General features: G+C 38.7%; 1 protein-coding gene across 1 annotated transcript in view; it reads right to left on the bottom strand.

The window, feature by feature from the left end:
* The window catches only part of TYR (tyrosinase), a 43,197-nt gene extending 24,192 nt beyond the window's left edge, over window positions 1-19,005 (bottom strand). The window contains exons 1-3 of the mRNA XM_069883346.1: window positions 18,041-19,005; window positions 8,669-8,885; window positions 1,533-1,680 (exon numbers count right to left, since the gene is read on the bottom strand). Coding sequence (XP_069739447.1) covers window positions 1,533-1,680; window positions 8,669-8,885; window positions 18,041-18,883 — 1,208 coding nt within the window. The 5' untranslated portion in view covers window positions 18,884-19,005. The remainder of the gene's footprint in view (window positions 1-1,532; window positions 1,681-8,668; window positions 8,886-18,040) is intronic.
* Between the last annotated feature and the right edge of the window lie 2,972 nt (window positions 19,006-21,977).

Raw genomic sequence — 21,977 nt, 5'->3', positions numbered from 1 at the left:
CCAGATATTGGAAGGTTAATTTCCAGGTGCCAGTTTCGAAATTTATAACCACACCTGAAACCCTTGTGCATCCATCCCATCAAGCAGGCAATGGGTAGAGATGCTAAACACAGCTAAGCTACACAGTTTAACTTTTCAAATGTTCTGAAGAAAAGCTTTGCACAGAGAAGAATTTCAAAACTGACGCCTCCAGAAGGCTAATTATAACCTATGATATTAGGAGCAGAAGATAGGTGGGTCAGCCTTTGAAGGAACCATTCCACTGATGCCTGAGTGACCTGCTAAGTCTTGATATCCTATTTCAGGATGGATGAGGTATAAACAATACAACCGTTAGGCTCATTTAATATCTAAAATAAGGAGAAAAAGCCCAACTTCAAATTTGTCTTTTATGTTGACTAGCTATTCATTTAATTATAATAAAGTTTTATATAAGAGTTTTGGTGTGAACTGCCTGAAAGTAAAGAACTTCACTGCAAGATGAAGTATGCAAGATGTAATCTGCATCTCTTCTGTGCTGCATGCCTCAGTGACCCAAATAAAGAAACCATTTTGGTTTTCATATAAACAAGTGCCTTGCCGTGTGCAGGCAGAGTCTCAGTCAGTAGGTTTCTGCACATATAAATCTATTAAGAAGTCCTGAAAGTTTGTAGAAGGTAATAGTTCTTTTGTTCAAAGCATTGTGGTGGCCAAGTGACAGTCAGTTCGTGGTGGGAAAGTAGAGGAAGCTTGGTAAGAAAATTTAAACTGCTCCAGAAGAAGTGTTGTTTGTGTGGCTTTTACTGTCCTTTGCTTAGCTAACTTTTTTACAGCTCTTTACTCATCACAGTTTGGTGTAATGCAGCCCACAGTAAATGGTTTGCAGCCATTCACATATATTATAGCTACACAGAAATTTCTAAGGTCACCATTAAATCTGGGAATGCTGTTCTTAACACAGCAATTTCAGTCTTGTCTTGCAAAACTGTGCTCCCTACCCTTTCTTATCAATAGGCATGATATCCTTCTGTTTGTTTTCCTTTCATTCTGCACAGCTGTACTCTTCTCTTTCATCAAAAGAATGTCACAGTATTGTTTGTCACACTGAAATACAGATTTTTTTTTCTGCTTTATATAGCACACTTGGATTTTCCTTATGGAATAGAAATTAAAACAGTATTGACATTTAGAATGTAAACGAATTGCTCCAACTGATTACAGTCTTGTTAAAATGAGTCATGCACTTTTGGTCCAAACTTCCTGATGTGCACGTCCATATATATTAATCATATGACATCATCAAAGAACTATTTTTACCTTGGTAATAAAAGCTGAATGCATTTGTCAACTTTTCAAGTTATATTTATTCCACTGTACATACAGACAGTTGGGAAAGACATTTATTGTCAAATAATAGCAGAGCTTAATTCCACATTTCTGAAAATGCTGTGCATGTGAAGACATGTAAAATATTTGCAGTTTTGAAGTGTAAGTGAATAACACACTGTAAAAACACAAAATAAATTAGATTTACTAAGGAGAATTAAACTCACCTGTCAACAAATGCATGGTGTAGTACAAAGATAGGATCATTTGCTGAGCCTTGTACTTGGGACATGGAGCCATTCATGTAGATGTGAAGTGCATTATGCAAACCACTTTGAGATATGTTTGATATTGCAGTCCTTGGATCAGCAAAGCCTGTATATTCAAGAGGAAATCATATGCTGATACAACAACACATATAAGTCTATTTCCAGTAAGACTGAAGATCAAAGTACCTATTTTCTCTTCATTTCTGTTCGGCTTTCTAGACAAGGGCTAAGGAAAACCCATAGAGGACTGCTAATATATTTCAAAGGCATAGCAAAGATGAAATTAGAATAAGCTAAATTAAAACTCCTGCCAAGTAGCTAATGCAGCATGTCAGCAAATGTACTGCTTAATTGCTTTGTATTTTAAAATTTCTTTGTCCATTGTGTCTGGCTATTAAAAGGCAACATAATCCCTGCAGACGTTTATGAGTGTACATTTATTCATGTTGAGAAAATGTATTCACTTTATAGAATCATGGAATAGTTAGGGTTGGAAGGGACCTTAAAGATCATCTAGTTCCAACTCCTCTGCCATGGGCAGGGACATCCCACCAGATCAGGCTGCCCAAGGCCCCATCCAACCTGGCCCTGAACACCTCCAGGGATGGGGCATCCACAACAACCCTTGGCAACCTGTGCCAGTGCCTCACCACTCTCATGGTGAAGAAATTCTTCCTTACATCTAGTCTAAATCTGTCCCTCTCCAGTTTATACCTATTACCCCTTATCCAATCACCACAAGCCTTTGTGAATAGTCTCTCCCCACCTTTCTTGTAGGCCCCTCCAGGTACTGGAAGGTCGCTCTAATATCTCCTCGGAGCCTTCTCATCTCCAGGCTGAACAAGCCCAGATCTCTCAGCCTGTCCTCATATGGGAGGTGCTCCAGCCCTCCGATCATCTTTGTAGCCCTCCTCTGGACCTGTTCCAACAGTTCCATATCCTTCTTATGTCGAGGATTCCAGAATTGGACACAATACTCCAGATGAGGTCTCACAAGAGAGGAATAGAGGGGCAGAATCACCTCTCTTAACCTGCTGGCCATGCTTCTTTTGATGCATCCCAGGATCTGGTTGGCCTTCTGGGCTGTGAGCACACATTGCTGGGTCATGTTGAGCTTCTCATTGACCAGTACCTCCAAATCTTTCTCTGCAGAGCAGCTCTTAATCACATCATCCCCCATCCTGTATTGAAATTGGGCATTGCCTTGATGCAGGTACAGAACCTTGCATTTAGCCTTGTTGAACCTCATGAGGTTCTCAGAGGCTCACTTCTCCAGCCTGTTCAGTTCCCTCTGGGTGACATCCTTTCCTTCCACTGTGGCAACTGCACCATTCAACTTGGTATCACCTGCAGACTTGCTGAGGGTGCACTCAGTCTCGCTGTCAATATCATTAATGAAGATATTAAACAGCACTTGTCCTAGTACAGACTCCTGCACGGGGTCAAAAATTTCATTTTTGATCTTGATACTTAAAAGTTCCTAAGATAAAATAGGCTATTGTATTTCATCATATAATAGTCATTCAATATAGTTTATGTCTACAGAACACAATTTTTTGTTGATAGGAGTCAATACAGCCTCTAGTATTTACAAAAGGATTTGGCTAATAATAATATTCCACAGTCAGACTTGCAGTATGAAAGTCTCTGGAGTGTTGTAGTTTTGGAGAGTTCCTGAAATATGGTATTGGAGAAGAGGTCACACATGCCATCTCCTAGATGAGAACTAGTGCTGGTACCAAAAAGAGGAGGGAAAGTGACTGTCTTGGTTGGTGGAGATTGCGTTAAGAAGCAGGACTGTCCCTGGTGACAGTGAGCTGTTAAATCCTCAAGTCAGTATAATAATATCCTCTTAAACCCTCACTTAATTATGGTGCATTAGAAATAACCACTAGGGCATACATCACTGAAGTGAATGCAAGTTTTACCTGTGATTTCAATAAAAGAACAATCACATTTTTAAGAGATCTGCCTGATCTGTCTTTGCCCTGTAAATCAGCAACAGTGATTTAGCGGATTTGAAGTAGATTTGCTGGAGCCAGGCCAAACTAAATCAGATACAATAAACTTTAGCCCAAAGTTTATTGTAGGAAGAGCTAATGATTCTGCTCAAAATCAAGGCTGCCTGACAGATTTTAGGATGATATATATGTGGTTCTCATTGAACATGCGGTTGTGTCAGGTGCATGTCCTTATTTTAGTAGAGTATCTAATCATACTGACTGTGGATTTGACAATCTAATAGCTGAGAACACAGGAGTCCATGTACAATCAGTGAAGTGCAAAGCTTTATATATTGAAAGCAAGTAGTGTTAGCCAGCAGGGGTAGGGAGGTGATTGTCCCCCTGTACTCAGCATTGGTGTGTCCCCACTTTGCATACTGTGTTTAGTTTTGTGCCCTTCACTACAAGAACAACATTGAGGTGCTAAAGTATCTCCAGAGAAGGGCAACAAAACTGGTGAAGGATCTGGAGCACAAGACTTAAGAGGAGTGGCTGGAGGAACTGGGGCCATTTCATCTGGAGAAAAGGAGGCTGAGGGGAGACCTTATCAACCTTTACAACTACCTGAAAGGAGGTTGTGGTGAGCTGTGTGTTGGTCTCTTTTCCCAAATAACAAGTGATAGGATGGTAGGAAATGGCCTCTAATTGTTCCAGAAGAGGTTTAAATTACATATTAGGAAAAATTTCATCACCAGAAGGGTTGTCAAACATTGGAACAGTCTGCCCAGGGAAGTGGCTGAGTCACCATCTCTGGAGGTATTTAAGAAACGTGTAGATGGGGAGCTTATGGACATTGTTTAGTGGTGGACTTGGCAGTGTTAGGCTTATGTTTTGTCTCAGTGATCTTAAAGGTCTTTTCCAACTTAAGTGATTCTATGATTATATGTCTGAATCCAACTGCCTAATGTAGTTAGGCCTGGTCACCCTGAGGATGATTTCTTTTTCTTTAATAAGTATTTCACATTTTAGAGACGTTCAAGTCAGATAGATACATCTACTTCAAAGAAGGTATAGATATAAGAATTTTAGGACCACATCCTTGCTTGTCTTTGAAGTCAGAGACGCCCTTCTGGCTTACTTTTGTGGAGTTTCTGCACCATTGGCAATCTCATAGGATTTTTTTCAGGGTTAAATCTTACATGTTTTCTAAAGCAATTTTATTACTACATTCTCTAGAGTGAGGAAGCTTGAATATCTGCAGAATTTGGTCTAGGGGGCTGCAGTAAATGAAAGGTTTTAATTATTTAATTTAGACCATGTCACCATCCAGGTTTTTTTTCTTAAAATGATTCCTGTGGAGCTTTACAGTGTTCTGGGCTGAACAGTATTTCTAGTTCTCTAGTAATGATCCTCTGCAATTTGACAGCACTTTCTCGATGTGCAACAAAAATTTATCCAGAGGGTGAAGTTTAAGCTGAGTAAGGAATTTGGCTGTAGGCTAAAACTTTTTTAATTAGAAGGTTTGTAACAAACTACATTTTGAGAAATCATTTTTCATTAGCTATATGGATCACAGTGAAAATACTGAGAAAATTTTTCCAGATGAAAATCTCTTATTTCAGAAAGAAGGGAAAATGTCCTACTAAAATGAAATCACATCTTGAAATGTTTGATATTTTGTTCCATTATTTCCTGACAGAAGAGTAGTAACAATACATAATTGTGACAGAAAATGAAATGTTATTATATGGCTTGACTTGACACCATGTGTCATGAGTTAATCTGTTAATAATGAAAGTGATAGAGTTCTAGACTTAAAAAAAAATAAAGTTCTTTTGTGCAAAACTTAGAAGACACTAAGTTTGATTTGAAATTGCCATGAATAAAATAATTTCAAATGTGGGATTTTCTCATGAAGAAAAAGAAATTAGGTTTTTCAGTCATCTCTTATTCTGAGGAAGTAGCAAGCTGTCACACCAAAGTTGAACTGCACAAAAAAGAAACTCTATTATTTCATTTGCAGTCAGCTAATCCATTTCTATTCTCACCTAATGCTTATAAACTAGATTGATTTTCCTTTCTCTTTTTGTATCTATGAAGTGTCCAATGAAGTCAAGAGTGTCCTCTAGTTAGGGTCACTATTCAACAAATACTATTTAAAATAATTATTTCCACTTCAAGGGGCAATGCACAAATATTTTTTAACCTGTTGATTTTCAGTCAGAGCAGAAACTGTTCTGCCCCTGATTGAGAGGGAAACCCATGTGTTCAGTCTCAGTGGGCTGTTGTTTCATTGAAAAATATTGGACTTTGCTATTTATGGCAGTTGTGGTTGCTCTTCAGTGACATCTCTATAGCAGCATTTTCTATTAGTCAAACAGATTCAGCCTGTGTTATTGGTATATGTTCATACAGATGCTGATTCCAGACTCTTCAAGGGGTAAAAATGTGCCATCCTTGTTCCAGTGTGCTTAAGCATCGAAGAGCACAAAATTTTGCACAGAAGTTCTTGTACATTATCAGTTCTTCTAGGTGATGACAGATGTTTTCCAGTATAGAACTAAAACTGAGGAGTAAATCTCATATTGGTATAAATCAGGAGCTACTCAATCACAGTCACTGACCTTGTTCTTGTCATCTTTTGCAAATCTAGAGTAACTCCAGTAAAATTAAGTGTTGAAATAATTCAGATTAGTAAAATATGTATCCTCAAAAGAAAAGAAATTAAAAAAGCTTTCCTAGAATAACACTGTCTAATGATATAAGCTCCATCTCTATGGTAATATATAAATGCCTACTGAGCCACATCTGGCTCATGTTCAGACAGAGTCATGATCAAAAATAGCTCCTTATCATGAAAGGATGTGGACACACTTTCACTCCTGTTATCTCTGGCTTTAATGAAATGGTCTTATAGAAAGAAAAAATAGCATCACATCATAGACTTTTACTGTCTTTCATATCAGTTCTTGAGCACTGGAGATCTCCTTTAGGTAGGTTATCTAAGTTAGACAGCAAAGGTATGGTAATTGCACTGAGACTGAACTACAAGCAAGCACGGTTACTTTATTATCAGGACTTCCCCTAGAACAGAGAGGATCTAATGTCAGGTTGTTTTGATTTTATTTTTAGTTTCATGTCTACTGAGCATTTAAGAAGGGGACATTCATTACCTTAGCCTTACCCTACTGAGATTTTCCTCACTGTGTACAGTTTCTAAAGCTCATTCCACATGAATCCTAGGACTTGTAAAGGTCCACCTTCACTTCCTGGAGAGAAAGACCTGCTCAGTCTCTTTTCTTCCCTTTTCAAATCCCATAGAATGAATCCTATGGATGCTCTGAAAGGGCTGTGGTGCATGTCAAGGAGGGCATATCTGGATGGACTGATGTAACAGGCACTCTCTGCCCTTGCTTTGAGCTAGCTCTGTGCATCTAGAAGCCATGCAACAGTATGACCAAGATAATATATGCTACTTCTGTAGCTATCTAAGCTGTATGTCTTAGAATAACTATCTAAATCACATCTACTATTAAAGCCTATTAGTGGCAACTGTAATATGCCTTGAACGGCATTTGAAAGGCTCCAAATGACCACAATGGTGAACTGGAGCTTGATAACCTGCATTGGGAGAAAGACAAATGCTCTTCAGCATCTGAAGACTTGTTACACAGAACAAAAGAACTCAGTTGGAGGAAAAATTTATCTAGAAGAGATATTTTTGAATGTAATATCATTTGCATTATTCAAATTAAAACATGACCCTCTTCAAGTGTCATTGGCAGATGGCACTATGATATGACCCAGAAGGTCAAGGGAGGTGATTTTGCCCCTTTATTCGATTCTGGTGACACCTTACCTGGAATACAGCATCCAGCTCTGGAGCCCTGAGCACAGAGGGACATGGACCTGTTGGGACCACAAAAATTATCAAAGGCCTAAAACACTTCCCCTATGAAGAAAGGCTGAGAGAAGTGAGATTGTTCAGCTTGGAGAAGACTCCGAGGAGACCTTATTGTGGCCTTGCAATATTTAAAGGGGGTTTATAAGAAAGATGGGGAAAAACTTTTTAGCAGGGTCTGTAGCAATAGGGTAATGGTTTTAAACTAAAAGACTAGTTTAGACTAGATATTAGGAAGAATTTTATTTTATTGGTTGCCCAGAGAGGTGGTAGAAGCCCCATCCCTGGGAACACTCAGGGTCAGGTTGGATGGGGCTATGAGCAACCTGATCTAGTTGAAGATGTCCCTGCTCACCACATGGAGGTTGGACTAGATGATCTTTGTGGTCCCTTCCAACCTAAACTATTCTATGATCCTATGTCAACGAAGAAGTAAGATTTCACAAACGTTCAAAGATTGTTTGCTAAAGTCAATGAGTGCAAGGGCAAAGACAGGCTTCTCAAGGCTCAGCAATCACCCGCTGAGGAATGCAATGTGTTAAAAAGTGACTAATTCGCTAAACATGAGAAGAGGGAAATTTTCGCCATAGGTTAACATCTCTGTGTCTGTATATCCATATATCTTTATGTTTGTATGTGCCTGTGTGTTTGACTTGATTTAGGAAACGTGCAGTAAGTTTTGTGTGAACCTTGCCATTCTTGCATCTTTAATTAAGTCACTGTTTCAATTGTGGTAAATTCCACTGAATCTCCTTTTCAAATTGACAATTTTACAACATCATATTAAACCTACTTTTTCTGATACCTTTGACAGTGGTTATTTAAGCCATCAAACCCTCCTGTTTGTGATACCTGGTCTCTGGAAGACAGTGTGTTCCAGGGCAAACCTGTAAGCCACACGGACATGGTTATGATCATGTGTAAGGAGATTATTAGATGATCTCCTTTTATGTAGTGTTACATCTCTTTGCTGTGCCTAATGCTGACTATAGCGGGAGACAATATTTCCTAATAGATGGAATTAGGGTCTGATCTAGATTACAGTTTCTGTTTTCTTATGAAATGCCTTTAAAGTGGTTATTTCTATCTGTTAATGTTCCAGGAGAAAGCATACCATTTTTCTTTTTTTTTTCTTTTTTTTTGTTTATGGAATTATGGAATCAGCTCGAACAGTACAGAGTTTAAAGTCTCTAACCCCAGAGAGAATAAATTTACAGGTGGAAATAGCATAATAGAATAAATTGTGTTACCTTCCAAAGTGTTTCGGAAACTGTAATTTGCCATTTTATCCATGGGTCCAGATTCATACTGAGTCAGTGATAGGCAAAATTCAACTTCAGCTGAAGATGGGAGCCTTGGGGTTCTTGACTTATCATTGTTCCCAGGATTTCGCAGTATAGGCCCCTCTCCTGTGGCATTACATAAAGCCTGTTGACTGTTGTACTCTTCAGACCGAGTACAAATTACCTGTATGAAAAACTTTCTATTAGTAAAGTTGCAATTGTAGAAAAATAAAACTAAACAAAAGAAGCACTTTAATTATTTTTTAAGAAACAAAGAAAATACTCAATATAATACGTTTATTGCAAGAACATATTTAAATTTTTAAATTTGCTAAGTAGGGTTTTAATATAAACTGGGTTATTTCATGGAAGACACCTCTCTTCTATAGTGCGTGTTTTGAAACATCTCACTGGTCTGTATCTGAAACCATGAGGACTAAAGTATGAGTTCTCATTTATGCTTTTGAAAACTCACTGAGCCTAAATTCAATGTTACCTGCCAGTGCAGCAGTATGGAGAAAGTATAGGTGTCATTATTACATAAGACACTGTAGGGCAGAAAACACATAACAATGAAACCTCCAGACTTTGTTCATCCTAGAGATGAACTTCTATTTCATGGACCTGAACAATGAACAAGAAGGTGAGTGAAAGCAATCATATCTGCTGTGAAATGGATGAGAGAACACGAACTACTCTGTTCATGAAGGAAAGGCATAGGAGATTCAATTCACCAGTTCCAGCTGTGTACAAATTGCCAGATTGAAGCAACACTTTAGGACAGCCTCTGCAGAGTCAATATTGACTGCAGTCAATAGAGAGAGGGGCATCTCCTGAGTGTGATTCACCCCTACTAAGCCAGGTGTCTGATAGGAGAGGAGTACTTACCTCTAGGGGTGTCTAACTCTCTCCATTGACTAAGGTAATGAAATAAAATGTGTGAAAAATTCAATGCAGAAACTGTCTCTGGACTGCAGTTAGCAAGGGAAGCAAAATTAAGAGTGTTCAACTAAATGCACAGCTTCTGCATTAGGATGGAATGAATCACACCCTGGAGGCATGGATGTGCCTCTGAAGTTACTAAAGACAGAGCCAAATACAAGTTGCTTTGCTGCCTAGCTAATGTTTGAATGAGTGGAAAGAGAAAAGTTGAATCCTTTTCTAACCATTTTGACCATAAATTCACAGGAAATGTATGATGGGGCTGATAACATAACAAAGATTTCTTAAAATTTGGAGTTCTTAAATGATGTTTCCTTTGAATATGAATCGTATGAATTAATTATTCTCCTTTTTTTGAGGATGTAAGAAAGCTTATCAGAGAAAATTATCTGTACAGACTTCTCTATTAGCTGAAATCTACCCTAGTCATAGAATCATAGAATCATAGAATCATAGAATCATAGAATCATAGAATCATAGAATCATGGAATCATGGAATAGTTTGGGTTGGAAGGGACCTTAAAGATCATCCAGTTCCAATCCCCCTGCCATGGGCAGGGGAATCCCACTAGACCAGGCTGCCCAAGGCCCCATCCAGCCTGGCCTTGAACACCTCCAGGGATGGGACATCCACAACTTCCCTGGGCAACCTGTTCCAGTGCCTCACCAACCTCATTGTGAAGAAATTCCTCCTTATGTCTAGTCTAAAAAAGTCTGTTAAAGCAGCTAAGGTGCCCTTGGTGGCTGTAAGCAGTTATTCAGCAGAGAGTTTCATGTGCACATTTTCTGCACAAGCTCACCAAGTGGGTCACGGTTGTGCATTTAAGAAGGACTGAGGTCAGGACTGTGCCTCTCGGAAGTCTCTTTTAAGAATCCCCACTAAGAAGGAAAAGGTAGTGACAGAGAGAGACTTACTTACAGTTATAAAAACAAAGTGTAGCTACAATGCTGATTTTAATATTGTTTTGTGTTACTGAGAGAGTTTATTTCTGTTATAAGCAAAACAGCGGCTGAGGGAGATACTCTAGTAATGTCTTTGTTTAGAAAGAATGCACAGACCTATGTCCCTAGAAGTGCACGAATGGAGAAGGCAACTGTGCCTTGACTGGTGAAGCTTAACCCAAGTGGAGCACATGGGTCAGAAACTACATGCATGTAGAATTTCTGCTTAGCTCTGATTTTTATGGACTTTGCCTAGGTGTGTATCTTCTTCTGGCTTCTTTGCCGTGCAATCTCTCATCTTTTCATCCTCACCCCAGGACCCGGGGGATATACCTCTGTTTTGTCCTAAAGAGGAATCACCTGCTGCCTTCTAATCTGGTTCTTCAGGTATTCAGACAGGAAATCTTCTTCAAACATGAGCTCACATATATCTAAACAAAGGAACATTTCCTCTTCATCCTGTTTACCTGTTTCAGTGGGATTTAATGCAACTGCTAGTGTTATGAGGCTTATGAATGGTTAGAGTGCTATTTTTTTTTCCATTTATCTGTCAGTGTAGTCCTTATTAACAGTCTGAATAACAGAATTCATCTTAAACAGAAGCCAGATGCTATAAGACATATGGTAACTCATGATGAAGAAATGCCAACGTAAGGGGCTGGAATGAAAATGATCATCTGTGACCTTTTGCTATTTGTTCTGAACTAAAATTTAAAGTCTGGCCATAAAATTAGCTAAGATGCTTTTCCAGACAGGTATAATTTAGGTAATATAAATTCTGAGTCTATCCTGAAACTATAATTTGCAGTTTCATCAATTGTGGTGTGTAAGTGGCATCAGAACAAAGGTCAGTTAAATGCCTCTTTCTGGATGTAAAAGCAAACAGAAAATGGGTCACATCATTGCCTTCTTTTCATTCAGCAGACATACTTTCTTCTAGAAACATGCTTTTCTAAAACATAATTTTTTATTCCCTTTTGGAACTGCCCTGAGCAGATTTCTTGATTCACCCTGGTCAAAGCTTCATATTCAAACTGCACCCAATGCCTGTTCTCTGGCATGCATAAATTCACCAGCTCAAGGAAAATTGTTAGGAAGATACTCTGAGAAATATTTTATGTAAGTAGTTAGCAGAGCAAATGCCAGTAGGTGGCAGTCCAGAATATGCAGTATCACTCCTGTGCTTTGTAGCACCGAGCAGAAAAATCCCTCCGTGCACTGCAGTTGAAATCTTTAACATAGCTTTTTGTATAATTTCTTAGAAAACAGACTGTAAATGTGTGGAAGTGTTGCTGCTGTCTTGCACCTTTTCACAAATGGGAAACCCTTTCATCTTTTAGTTTGCAGCCGCTTGAGCAGACTAGCCCCTGTGCCTAAATAAGTTGAACTAGATTACAGGAATATTCAACAGTGTTCTGTCCATAGTCTGCTATTTTTAAATTCAAAGCTTTGGGGGGTTCAGTGACAATTTTTTTGTGGTTGCTTTGGACTTAATAGATTAGCGCTCACTGGAACATACAACACAGGTAATATATTACTGAGCACTGGAAAAAGGTGATTTCTCTCTAGGACTGAAATAGCTGCTTGCTTGCAAAGTGATATGAAGATCCTTAGTTTGCTGGAGAAGTATGGCAAATAAAAGGGATAAGTGACACTTTGGCTTCCATTAGAGCTGGTCTCTAACTCTGCTTTGCTTCTGAGCCCACCAAGCAGGAGTCTGTCCCCATCCACAAACTGTATCAGCATGTTTTCATGGTGTTATGATTCAGGATAATATAGCTTAAAAGGACTGCTTCCGACCACAACCAGAGCAACTTTATGACTTCCTTATCTGTGATGTCCATCTCAGCTCCCCTAAGCGTGTGATGTGGGCACTTCATGACCCTCTTTGACACCTCCCCATATTTCCATTTGTCCTACGTGAAGTCTAGACTGTTTAACTGGAGCCTTGGATCAACATTATGTGGTGAAAAGAGATTTTTCCCTGATTCATTACCTTTCTCTGTCTTTCTCTGCTTATATCCTTGCTAGGGAATGGCATTAAAATGCAGCCCTCACTTTGGATTTAAAACATTTGGCACTTGTAAAGAGGTTTAATGTTCACTTATTTTTGGCTGCATTAGGACCTGGCATAATCTAATTCTAATTCAATGGCATCCAGAAATCATTTACTCACTAAACTAGGAAAATGGAAGGAAGCCCCCAAATAAACTGAAACAGGACAAACTGTACTTTCAGAGCTTGCTTTTATAAGAAAAACTTTAAAAGTTGCTGTATCTATAGCAGATCAAATTTCTCTGAAGAGACTGGGTATATTTATATCTGATTCTTCATGTAGTACTGAATATCATCAGGAATGGAAAAGTAAAACAGGCAGAGGACTGAAAGAAAAGAAGAAAATTCAGAAAGCAAATCTTCAAAGAAATTCTAAAAAACATATTTCTGCAAGGTTAAGGTCATTAATTAGCTTCCTGACCTGTATGGTGTACGCATTAACTGAAGGAGCTGTGAAAATCAAGCTAAAAGGAGATGAGACAAACATGAAGTGACAGCACTGAAACAAACCCAAGGCCTTCAAGGTATTTTCTCAGCATTCAGTAAAAGCTTGTCTGAGTTCTATCTCTTTGCTCAGAGGCAGTCCAGAACTGGAGCGTAACTTACACCCTGTTCAGTACCTCAAAATGATGATGGAGTAAGTAGGAAACTATGTAATCAATTACTGCTTGAATATTCATAAGCAGTGTCTGATTTGGCAGGCAGACCGTGATTGCCTGTTCTGTGACTGTCACCAAGCTGTACCCTTAGTGTTGCTGTCTCCATGTCTACAGCAAATTCACCCACACCTATCTCTACAGATAGGTTTCTTTTCCTGGTGAATTATGAACAAAAACTAATTTATTATGCAATTCTTTAGCTATGAATTTATACACCTCTGAAGATGTTTGTCTTTTACACTACATGACTCCTGAGCAAGCACAGCTGTATACTAGAGAACAGCCAAGCAACTACAGGCCAAACTCTGCTGTCACCCATTCGTGGTTCTGTGGAAGAAGAGGTATTACTTTGAGGTTACAGTGACATAAAGAAGCCGAGGATACCTTAGTGGCTGCTCCTGCTGTGCATAGGTCCTGATTCCTTTAGGCTGTGGTACTGAGATGTGGCATGTGGAGACCTATCTCTTTGTAATAAGAAATGTTTCAAGTTTATAATCCATGTCAGCGTATCATTAGGAGACCAGTCTTGATAAATTCTGATTTTACAGTTGCTCTATTTGGACAGCGGTATTTTAATTTACACTTTACAAAGGGCAGCTGGCACTAAAACTTATTAAGTTGCAATAAAAATAAAGTCATTGAGTCCATGAGGTACTCGGGTGTCCAAAACGACATGTAAGACTGGCTGATTTAAGAATCAAGGAGCGTTGGCTTTTGGTGTTTGCATTTTTGAGAACTTCTTGTAGTTTTTAAAGATGGACATAAAATAGTGTTTCAAATTATTCTTTCAGACTCTACAGCCTAGCAATACAACTCCCTGATAAACTGTGCTTAGAATTAAATAACTGTCTGAATAGCTGAATTTTGTATTTCTTCTGAAGTCACATTTTCAGGTAATGGATCTAAAGTACTGCTATTATTAGTTCAGAAGCATTATATCCATTTTCTATTTGTGTAACTTGTTTCCCTTTTGTAGTAGCTTTGCATTTGTGTAAGTGGTTCAGCAGGGTGATACAGAATGAAGTGCTAAGGGAAATTCTCGGTCTTGCAACAAAGAATTGGCTGCAGGCTTACACCAGCACATCTGAGAACAGACAGCTCTCCATGTTATGCAATTACTTCTCTCAAATCACTTTCCTTTTAGGAGAGACAAACAATGGGTGGATCAAGTTGTTTGTGTAACCAGCTCATCACACTAGCAAACCTAAACCAGTGCTTATATTGTTTTTGCTTGATTTTCTTCACTGTCTGTCTAGCAAACTGTGGGGATCCCCAAACTAATGTTAACTACCAGCAGAAAGACTCTGCTTTTATTTGCAGAAAGATTTTTATGCATTTGTAACTCCACTGATGTCAGTTATTTCTCCACATTACTTACAGTGCAGAGGAGAGCAGAACTTCACCTACTACTATTTAAATGAGGTGTAATAATTATTTCTTTAGCAAATCCATTATCTTGAATAATTATCGACATGGGCACTATAAGAGAAAGCTCTCAAAATGTTATGGAAGACCTCCATTTCCCACACAACTTTCCATTTAAGTTGGTACGGAATTGCAAAATTTAGTAAAGCATTACTATGTGTCATGCAGTACTAATTCTGAATGCAACACTTGAATCATCACAAACAAGTAATTGAAAACATGAGAAAATCCTCTCCACCTACCCTAAAATGAGGAAAATAAACAAATAAAAACACTAGATTCCTGATAGACTTGCTGGTAAAAACAGAGGCAGGAATCAAATTTCACTTAGATGATAAACATGAGAAAAATGTGGACAGATAATTCACTCAGCTAAGTGGTAACAGCAGCATGTTGAAGAAAAAGTAAGGCGAAAGCAAGAATTTCAGCATGTATTCATGGGTATCCATGTTGCCATGGCAACTGCTCAATGGAATAAAGTATTTTCTCCTTTCTTTAAGGATTAAAAAAAAAAAAGAGATGTTTTTCTGCAAATAGGCACTTTACCTTTTTTTTTTTAATAAACCTATAAGTATTTCCTAACATAGCAGGCATTGTTTTATTATTTAGAAAGAGAATTAAAATGCTAAAAATGACATTCTATTACAGATATGTTATTCAAAAAGGTTTCTTTTGCCCTCTTTTTTTGTTGAATGCTTATTAAAAGCCTAAATTCCCCCACATTTCTCGATCCATCTCTTTTTCTTTTCTCTCTTGATGTTTAGCTACAGAGTTTGGGTAATCAGTGTTTTCTGCAGCAGATCTGTGGCCATTTTACAGTTCAAGCTAAGGCTATTTTTGTTCCTTTTTGATTTTCAGCAGTGAGATTCTGATCTCTTGCTTCATGCTACTTAAAGGAACTGTATTGACTGTTATTTCTTTATAACAATTGTTTAAATTTAGATTCAAGACTTAGAAAGAAATATATTTGTGCTATATCTTCACCCCAAACTCATGGACTGAAAATACAGATCTCTTCAACCTCTTTCCTTCTTTCTCCGGATAAGACAGCAGAGATACACATAGAAGATGTTAAGGGGAAATAATACTCCTTGGAGGTACAGTTATTGTAGTCCTATTTTGGATTTTTTAATACAAGTGTAACGTTTGCAGAAGTGGCTGAAAAATATAAGTGATCAGTACCCATTTCAGAAAATAAGTATGAAAACTTCAGCAAAGGACTTCTATACTGTTACATACATACTTTGACACTGTATATGTTTTAGACAGCACAATTTTTATTGTTGCACCTACTAAATTTATACAAAAGTATCTGTTAAAACAACTTCTTTAATTAAAAAGAAGTCTTTACCTTAAGAATATATTTGTGGGAACTGACCTTGAATGAGAAGTTATAAACCTGACTGTTTCTTAAATATATACATTACTACCTGTAAATTTTCTGGGTACTTATTACCAGGATGGAAAAATTCCAAGAATCTGGATGTGATTAATAGTACCTTTGAAAAAATGAGAAAATGTTAGTAACAACTTGCTGATTCTTTTATACTACCTGCCTCCTACTACCTTGGTTATCTTATCCTATATACTGTACAACTTGACATATGTAACCAGTGCGTTTCTAGTTTCATTTAATCCACTTTAACAGTTGTACCATTTCCACATAATTCTTTATTTAACTCAGTGCAGAACAGCATCTCTTCAGCACCTCTTCATTCTCATCATAAAATCTAATTAATTTTGTAGAGTTCATGTGGATTCACACTGTTAGAAATGAGCAGAACCTTAGACAATTAGAAGAAAACACATGTTTGTAGCTATATCTATTTCATGGCAATGCCTGCTCTGGTAAATTAAATGTGGTCAGGAAATTTTCTGAGCACTAAGGCCAAATAGCATGAAATAATCAACAAGTATGCCAGCAGAATCATCTTTGCCTCCCAAACAGGGGGGGCTGTATGCAATCATTTTCCTGGGAATGGTCCCTGAAAAGAACCTTTCTGGAGGAGAACTGGTCAATATATACAAAACGTGTGCCAAAAAATGTCCTAAAATAAGTCTGTTACAGTACCTGGGAATGTTTGAATTTACAGGTATATACACAGCCTCTGTTATTTAGAGGACACAAATAAAGACCAAATACAGTATAACTAGCCCAGCAAGCCCAGTTAGTTGCTGTTCTGTAATGCCAGAATATCAGATAGCTGCTAGAGCTTCATCTCTTTCACTTTCCATTAAATCACTAAAACTGCCCAGCCTTCGTTTGGGCTGTTACTACAGAAATAAATAGAACAAAGATAGATTTACACCAACATAATCATAGACTTCAGTGCCAGAAGGGACTGATGCTATTGTCATGATGGAATGTGTCTGTGGAAGCCAATAGACCTTTGCCACTGTATTTTAGGCAATGTGGCAGTAATGAACAAGAGACAAAAAAATGTCTCGAAGCTCTCAGTGTTAGAACAGCATGAAAGCTGTAGCAGTTCATCTATATGAGAAAGTATCACATACATAAATATGTAAATTTACCTTGGTTTAATTTTCAATGCTTTTAAGTGGCAGGAACACCTGTTGGGTTTTCTTCTTAGTTCCCTTGAGCAACAGAGATTTTGAACTACTACTGTGAATTACACAGCTGGTTCTTCTGCACTCATTTTGCTTGTTTTCTTGTTTTTTCTAATTTGAAAGCAGACAAGCTTAATTTGGTAGTTTTTAACTCTTGGATAGAAGACGACACTGGGAGAGAGTTAGAACCTCTGAAAACTCTTAACTTCTATTTCCGTCGTTCAGTTACCATCTTGCAATAGTTGTGTGCTAGCAATTTGTGTACATAAATACTGCTTTTTCTCACCTGACTGCTTCAGGAAACACAAGCCTGTTTAGCCCACTAAAGACCGTATCTGGACACAAAGACATAACTTTCCTACTTTCACCTTAATTTTAGGTTCTTAGTTAAGAAATCTAAATCCTGCAGTCAGAGAGGGAAGAGGGAAAAACACAAATGAACAGCTCTTAGTTAAAATTAAGTCCACATAAAACTTAATTTGCTCTCTGTTAGTGAATGTCTAAGGAAATGTTTAAGGGAACGCAGCAATGCTAAGCTCCCAGCTTATGTACCTCACTGCAGTGCCTAAAGTAATGTAGGATAACTCTGGCACACTGAAACTTCCCCTTCCCCTTCCCCTCCCCCTTCCCCTTCCCCTTCCCCTTCCCCTTCCCCTTCCCCTTCCCCTTCCCCTTCCCCTTCCCCTTCCCCTTCCCCTTCCCCTTCCCCTTCCCCTTCCCCTTCCCCTTCCCCTTGGCCTGCCCTTACCTGCCATGAGGAGAAAAATGATGCTGGACTGAGTAAATTAGGGTTGGTGGGATGTCTGCCACCCATGTATTCATCAGTGCAGACCACACAGTTCTCTGCATCTCGCCAGTCCCAGTACGGGATAGTGAAGCTCTCATCACCTGTTATCTTCTGGATCTCATGTTCCCACAACAGCAGAAAAACTCGATGCCAAGGCAGAAAGCCAGGGGCTTCATGGGCAAAATCAATGTCCCGCCATACATTGAACCCACCTAAGAGTGTGTCCCGAGAGGCATAATAATGCATCCACACAAAGAGATCATAAACATTGATGTTCCTGAACATGGGGTTTGAGCCATTGTTCATTTGAGCATAGGTGCCAGTAGCAATAACATAGTCCTTGCTAGGGGTGTTCTTTGCCAAGTTAAGGTAGGCAAGAAACTTGTCCTTCTCCTGGGTGGTGAGACGGAAGATGTTTCTTCTCATTCTCAGTCGTATTTCAGTGCAGTTTTGTCCTGAAAAGCCAAACTTGCACTCCCCACAGTTGAATCCCATGAAGTTGCCTTGACATTTACATGTCCGGTTGTAAAATACAGAAGGCCAATCCTCTCTGTCATCCACTCCTGAGAAAGGGAACTGTGGTCCCAGTGGAGCCAGAGAGAGAAGGATGTTCTGGCACGACCCTCTGCCGGAAAGTTCCCCACAAGGGGACCCATCTCCATCCCAGGAGGGACAACATTCCTTCCTCAGCAAGCTCCGTGTGTTTGCACAGGCTCTGGGGAACTGCCCGGTGGATGGCTGAAGGATGACTAGCAGAAAGCCCATGGCAAAAAACAACATCCTCACAGAGCAGCAGGAGACCATCGATGTTAACGCTTCAGTGCATGGAGTGCTCTCTCTGACCTCTCCAAAGTCCTGGTTGTGAAAGAAATTCTTTCTCTCCACCAGGAATGCTTCACTGCTGACCTGCTACAGTACAACCTCCAATGTCCTTCCCCGTTTCCACCCTGCGCATATTTACACACAAAATGTACTTCAGGGTTAATCTGATTATCACATGTTGTGGGTGAAAGTCAAGTGACTTTTTCTACTATCCCCTACAGGTTTCAAAATACAGACATTTATTATAAACTTTCATCTTCTGCCTAGCACATGATTTCTTTCCTCTGGCAATTGGAGAGGAAGTTAAATTAAAATTTGGGCACAGAAACAATTGTGGGTTCTTCAAATTCCTTGTTTAATAGCATGCTTTAGAGTAAACGGTTGTTTAAAGAAAGGTTCAGAAGAATGTGATCAGCACAATGAACCTAAAAAATGATAAAATTAATAGTTTGGGGGTAAGCTATCTATTTTTTTTAAGATGTAAACATAAAATGTGCTCAGATTAAGTATTAACAGAGGGCAGAACCAGAACAAGCTGTCTAGGTTGGCATTTTTATATTTCAGTCTAAGATGCATTTCCCAGGCCAGCATATGGTAAAGTAACTTAACAAGGGTAGCAACAATTTTTCAGAAAAAAAACCAAAAAATCATTCCCCTGTGATCCATTGCACTTTGACAGATAATGACACACCAAAATCTTCACTGTAGTTTTGTGGGGAATACAGATAATCTGCCAATAGATTTGCAGAAAGCATCTCTTTCTTCTTAAACAGTAAGGGCGGTGTTAGAAGTTATGTATTCTTTGAAGTTGCCCCTCGAAGCAAAGAGACAGCAGTTGTTTTACTACTGATCAAACTGCATGTTAATTTTCCACAGTTTGTCTCAGCTACTGCTGTTCTTGGAAAGAGTGGTTTTGTAGGTTTAATTTTTTCACTAAAAGTGTTGTGAATTTTTTTCTTATGCTTCAGAAGAATCCCAGCAGAGCAGGAACAACATATAGGCACATAAAGTGAGAAATTTGCTTGGAAACGAAGCCTTTTGCTAGGATCAGCAGGCTATCACATGACCGTGCTGAGGAGCACGAGGTGCTTTAATCCTGTTGGCTTCTACGCCTCAGGTATTCCAGGAGATTATCCCCAAGTCCCACTGCCAGAGAGCCTCTGATGGGGGAACTTGGAGCAAGAAGGAAAAGGAAAAGGAGTTGCTTTTTCAAAAAATATTTCTAACCACAGGCTGGTGTTTACTATTGTTTGACTGATTCCCCTGCTTTCCGTGCCAGGCTTGTAAAACAGATTTCATCACAGAAGTGTTGCTTGTTTGATTTATTTTATTTCCTCTGTGCCTGGCTGTTTGGGAAACCTTTGTAATTTATTTTCTTTACTGTTGCTCTCATGGAAGCTAGTGGAAAACTACTATAAATGAGAAGAAACTAATTTCTGAGGATAACGATATATATTTTTTAATTTTCACTGAAAAGCTACAGGGATTGGGAAAGGCTTGAGGTAGAGTCTCAGAGCGAACCAGAAAAATCTCAGATATATATTTAGGCAGACAGTCATACACACAAATATATTCAATATCCTATTTTTATATTCAAATAAGATTCTATGTTCAATGTCAAAAAAAAAACAACCAAAAAGAACCCAAGCTTTGACAGTTGTCTTATGACAAGTTTCTGAGGCAGCTGGTTAACAGAGGAGTCCCCTGTGTAACACTATGAATAAGAAACTCTGAATGAGGAATGTGACTGCAGAGCAGTACACGCCCTTTTTGACCTACTATTGAGAAAAGTCCTATTTTGAATAACTGTCAATGTTTCAGATAGTAGTTGAAAAAAACATTTCCGTATATCAGCCTCCATGAGAATTAAACAAGAAAATGTGTTCCTATTTCCATGTGTCACTGTAGAGCCACACCTTACCTGGTGCATCTAGCTGCAATTCTCTTCATTAATGAGGCCTCATGGGACTTTTCTTCTCTCTTGTGCTTCAGCCTAGAACCCTTTATTTCATTGTTCATGTGACAAAACCATTAAATCTTCCTGAAGTTTGTGCATAAGTAGAATTTAGTCTTTTTGGCTGAGAACTTGTTGTCTTGTGTTCTGCCAGTGGGTTGGTATCATCTTGTCATATGCTTTGAGAAATCTGCTTCTCACATTTAGATCCCTATATTTGAGTATGAGTAAAGACTAACCCCTTTAACATCCATAAAGGCTGGGTGGATCATAAAATCAGCATGGCTAAGGCACACCATTTTCTGTACCCAAGAGCATGAAAGACAGGGGTTTAGTGGCCATATCCAACTTCACTCAATTCTAAAACATAAGCAACCAGGAGTCAGTTCACAGCTGGGTCTCATGGAGGCAACCTTCAACAACAAACCAGCATGGGGCTCTCCTTCATGTCCCCAAATCTTAACTCCACCCTAAACTTTGCAACTGTACCAGTTGAAGTATTGGTTTCAGTCAACTAAAGTAGTTCAGTAAAGGTAATGTTCAATATCTGACTTGTCTTTTCATTAGAGATTCTTAAGTGCTATTTATAAAGATGTCAGTAGTTACTGAAAGGAAACCCTCCAGATTCACCGTAGTGAGATGTCTTCCTTAGGTCCACCTGCTGGTTTGCTTGCAGCATTAGGATTAGTCTTGCAGCACTATGCTGTGATGCTAAATCAAACCATTTCTCTAGGCATCATCTGTGCCTTTCTCATGTGGTTATGGACAAAGAAAAGAAACAATCCAAATAAAAAGCAGTGTAACTGAATGGGGGATCATATTACCTCATGAAAATATTTCTTGATCTCCTCAGATCTCACTGGGTTGATCTGCAAAAGACGATTTATCCCTTGTGGAAAATGTCACAAGAAATTTCAGTTCTGAGCTGCTGATACTGAAGCAATCAAATTTTCCAGTAATGTTAGTGAGTTTTAAAAACATTCTAATAGCTGGATGATACCGTGAAGATAGTACCTCTTAATATTGCTTGTTAACACTTTTTAGGAAATCTGTGGAGGTTTTGAGGTCAATTAAGTGTGACTTGTATGGTTATTCAAGGTACTCCTATCACTGCAGCTAGCC

The sequence above is a fragment of the Phaenicophaeus curvirostris genome, chromosome 1 (assembly GCF_032191515.1).
Source record: "Phaenicophaeus curvirostris isolate KB17595 chromosome 1, BPBGC_Pcur_1.0, whole genome shotgun sequence".
NCBI lineage: Eukaryota > Metazoa > Chordata > Aves > Cuculiformes > Cuculidae > Phaenicophaeus > Phaenicophaeus curvirostris.
This window is presented reverse-complemented; position numbering and strand designations above follow the sequence as displayed.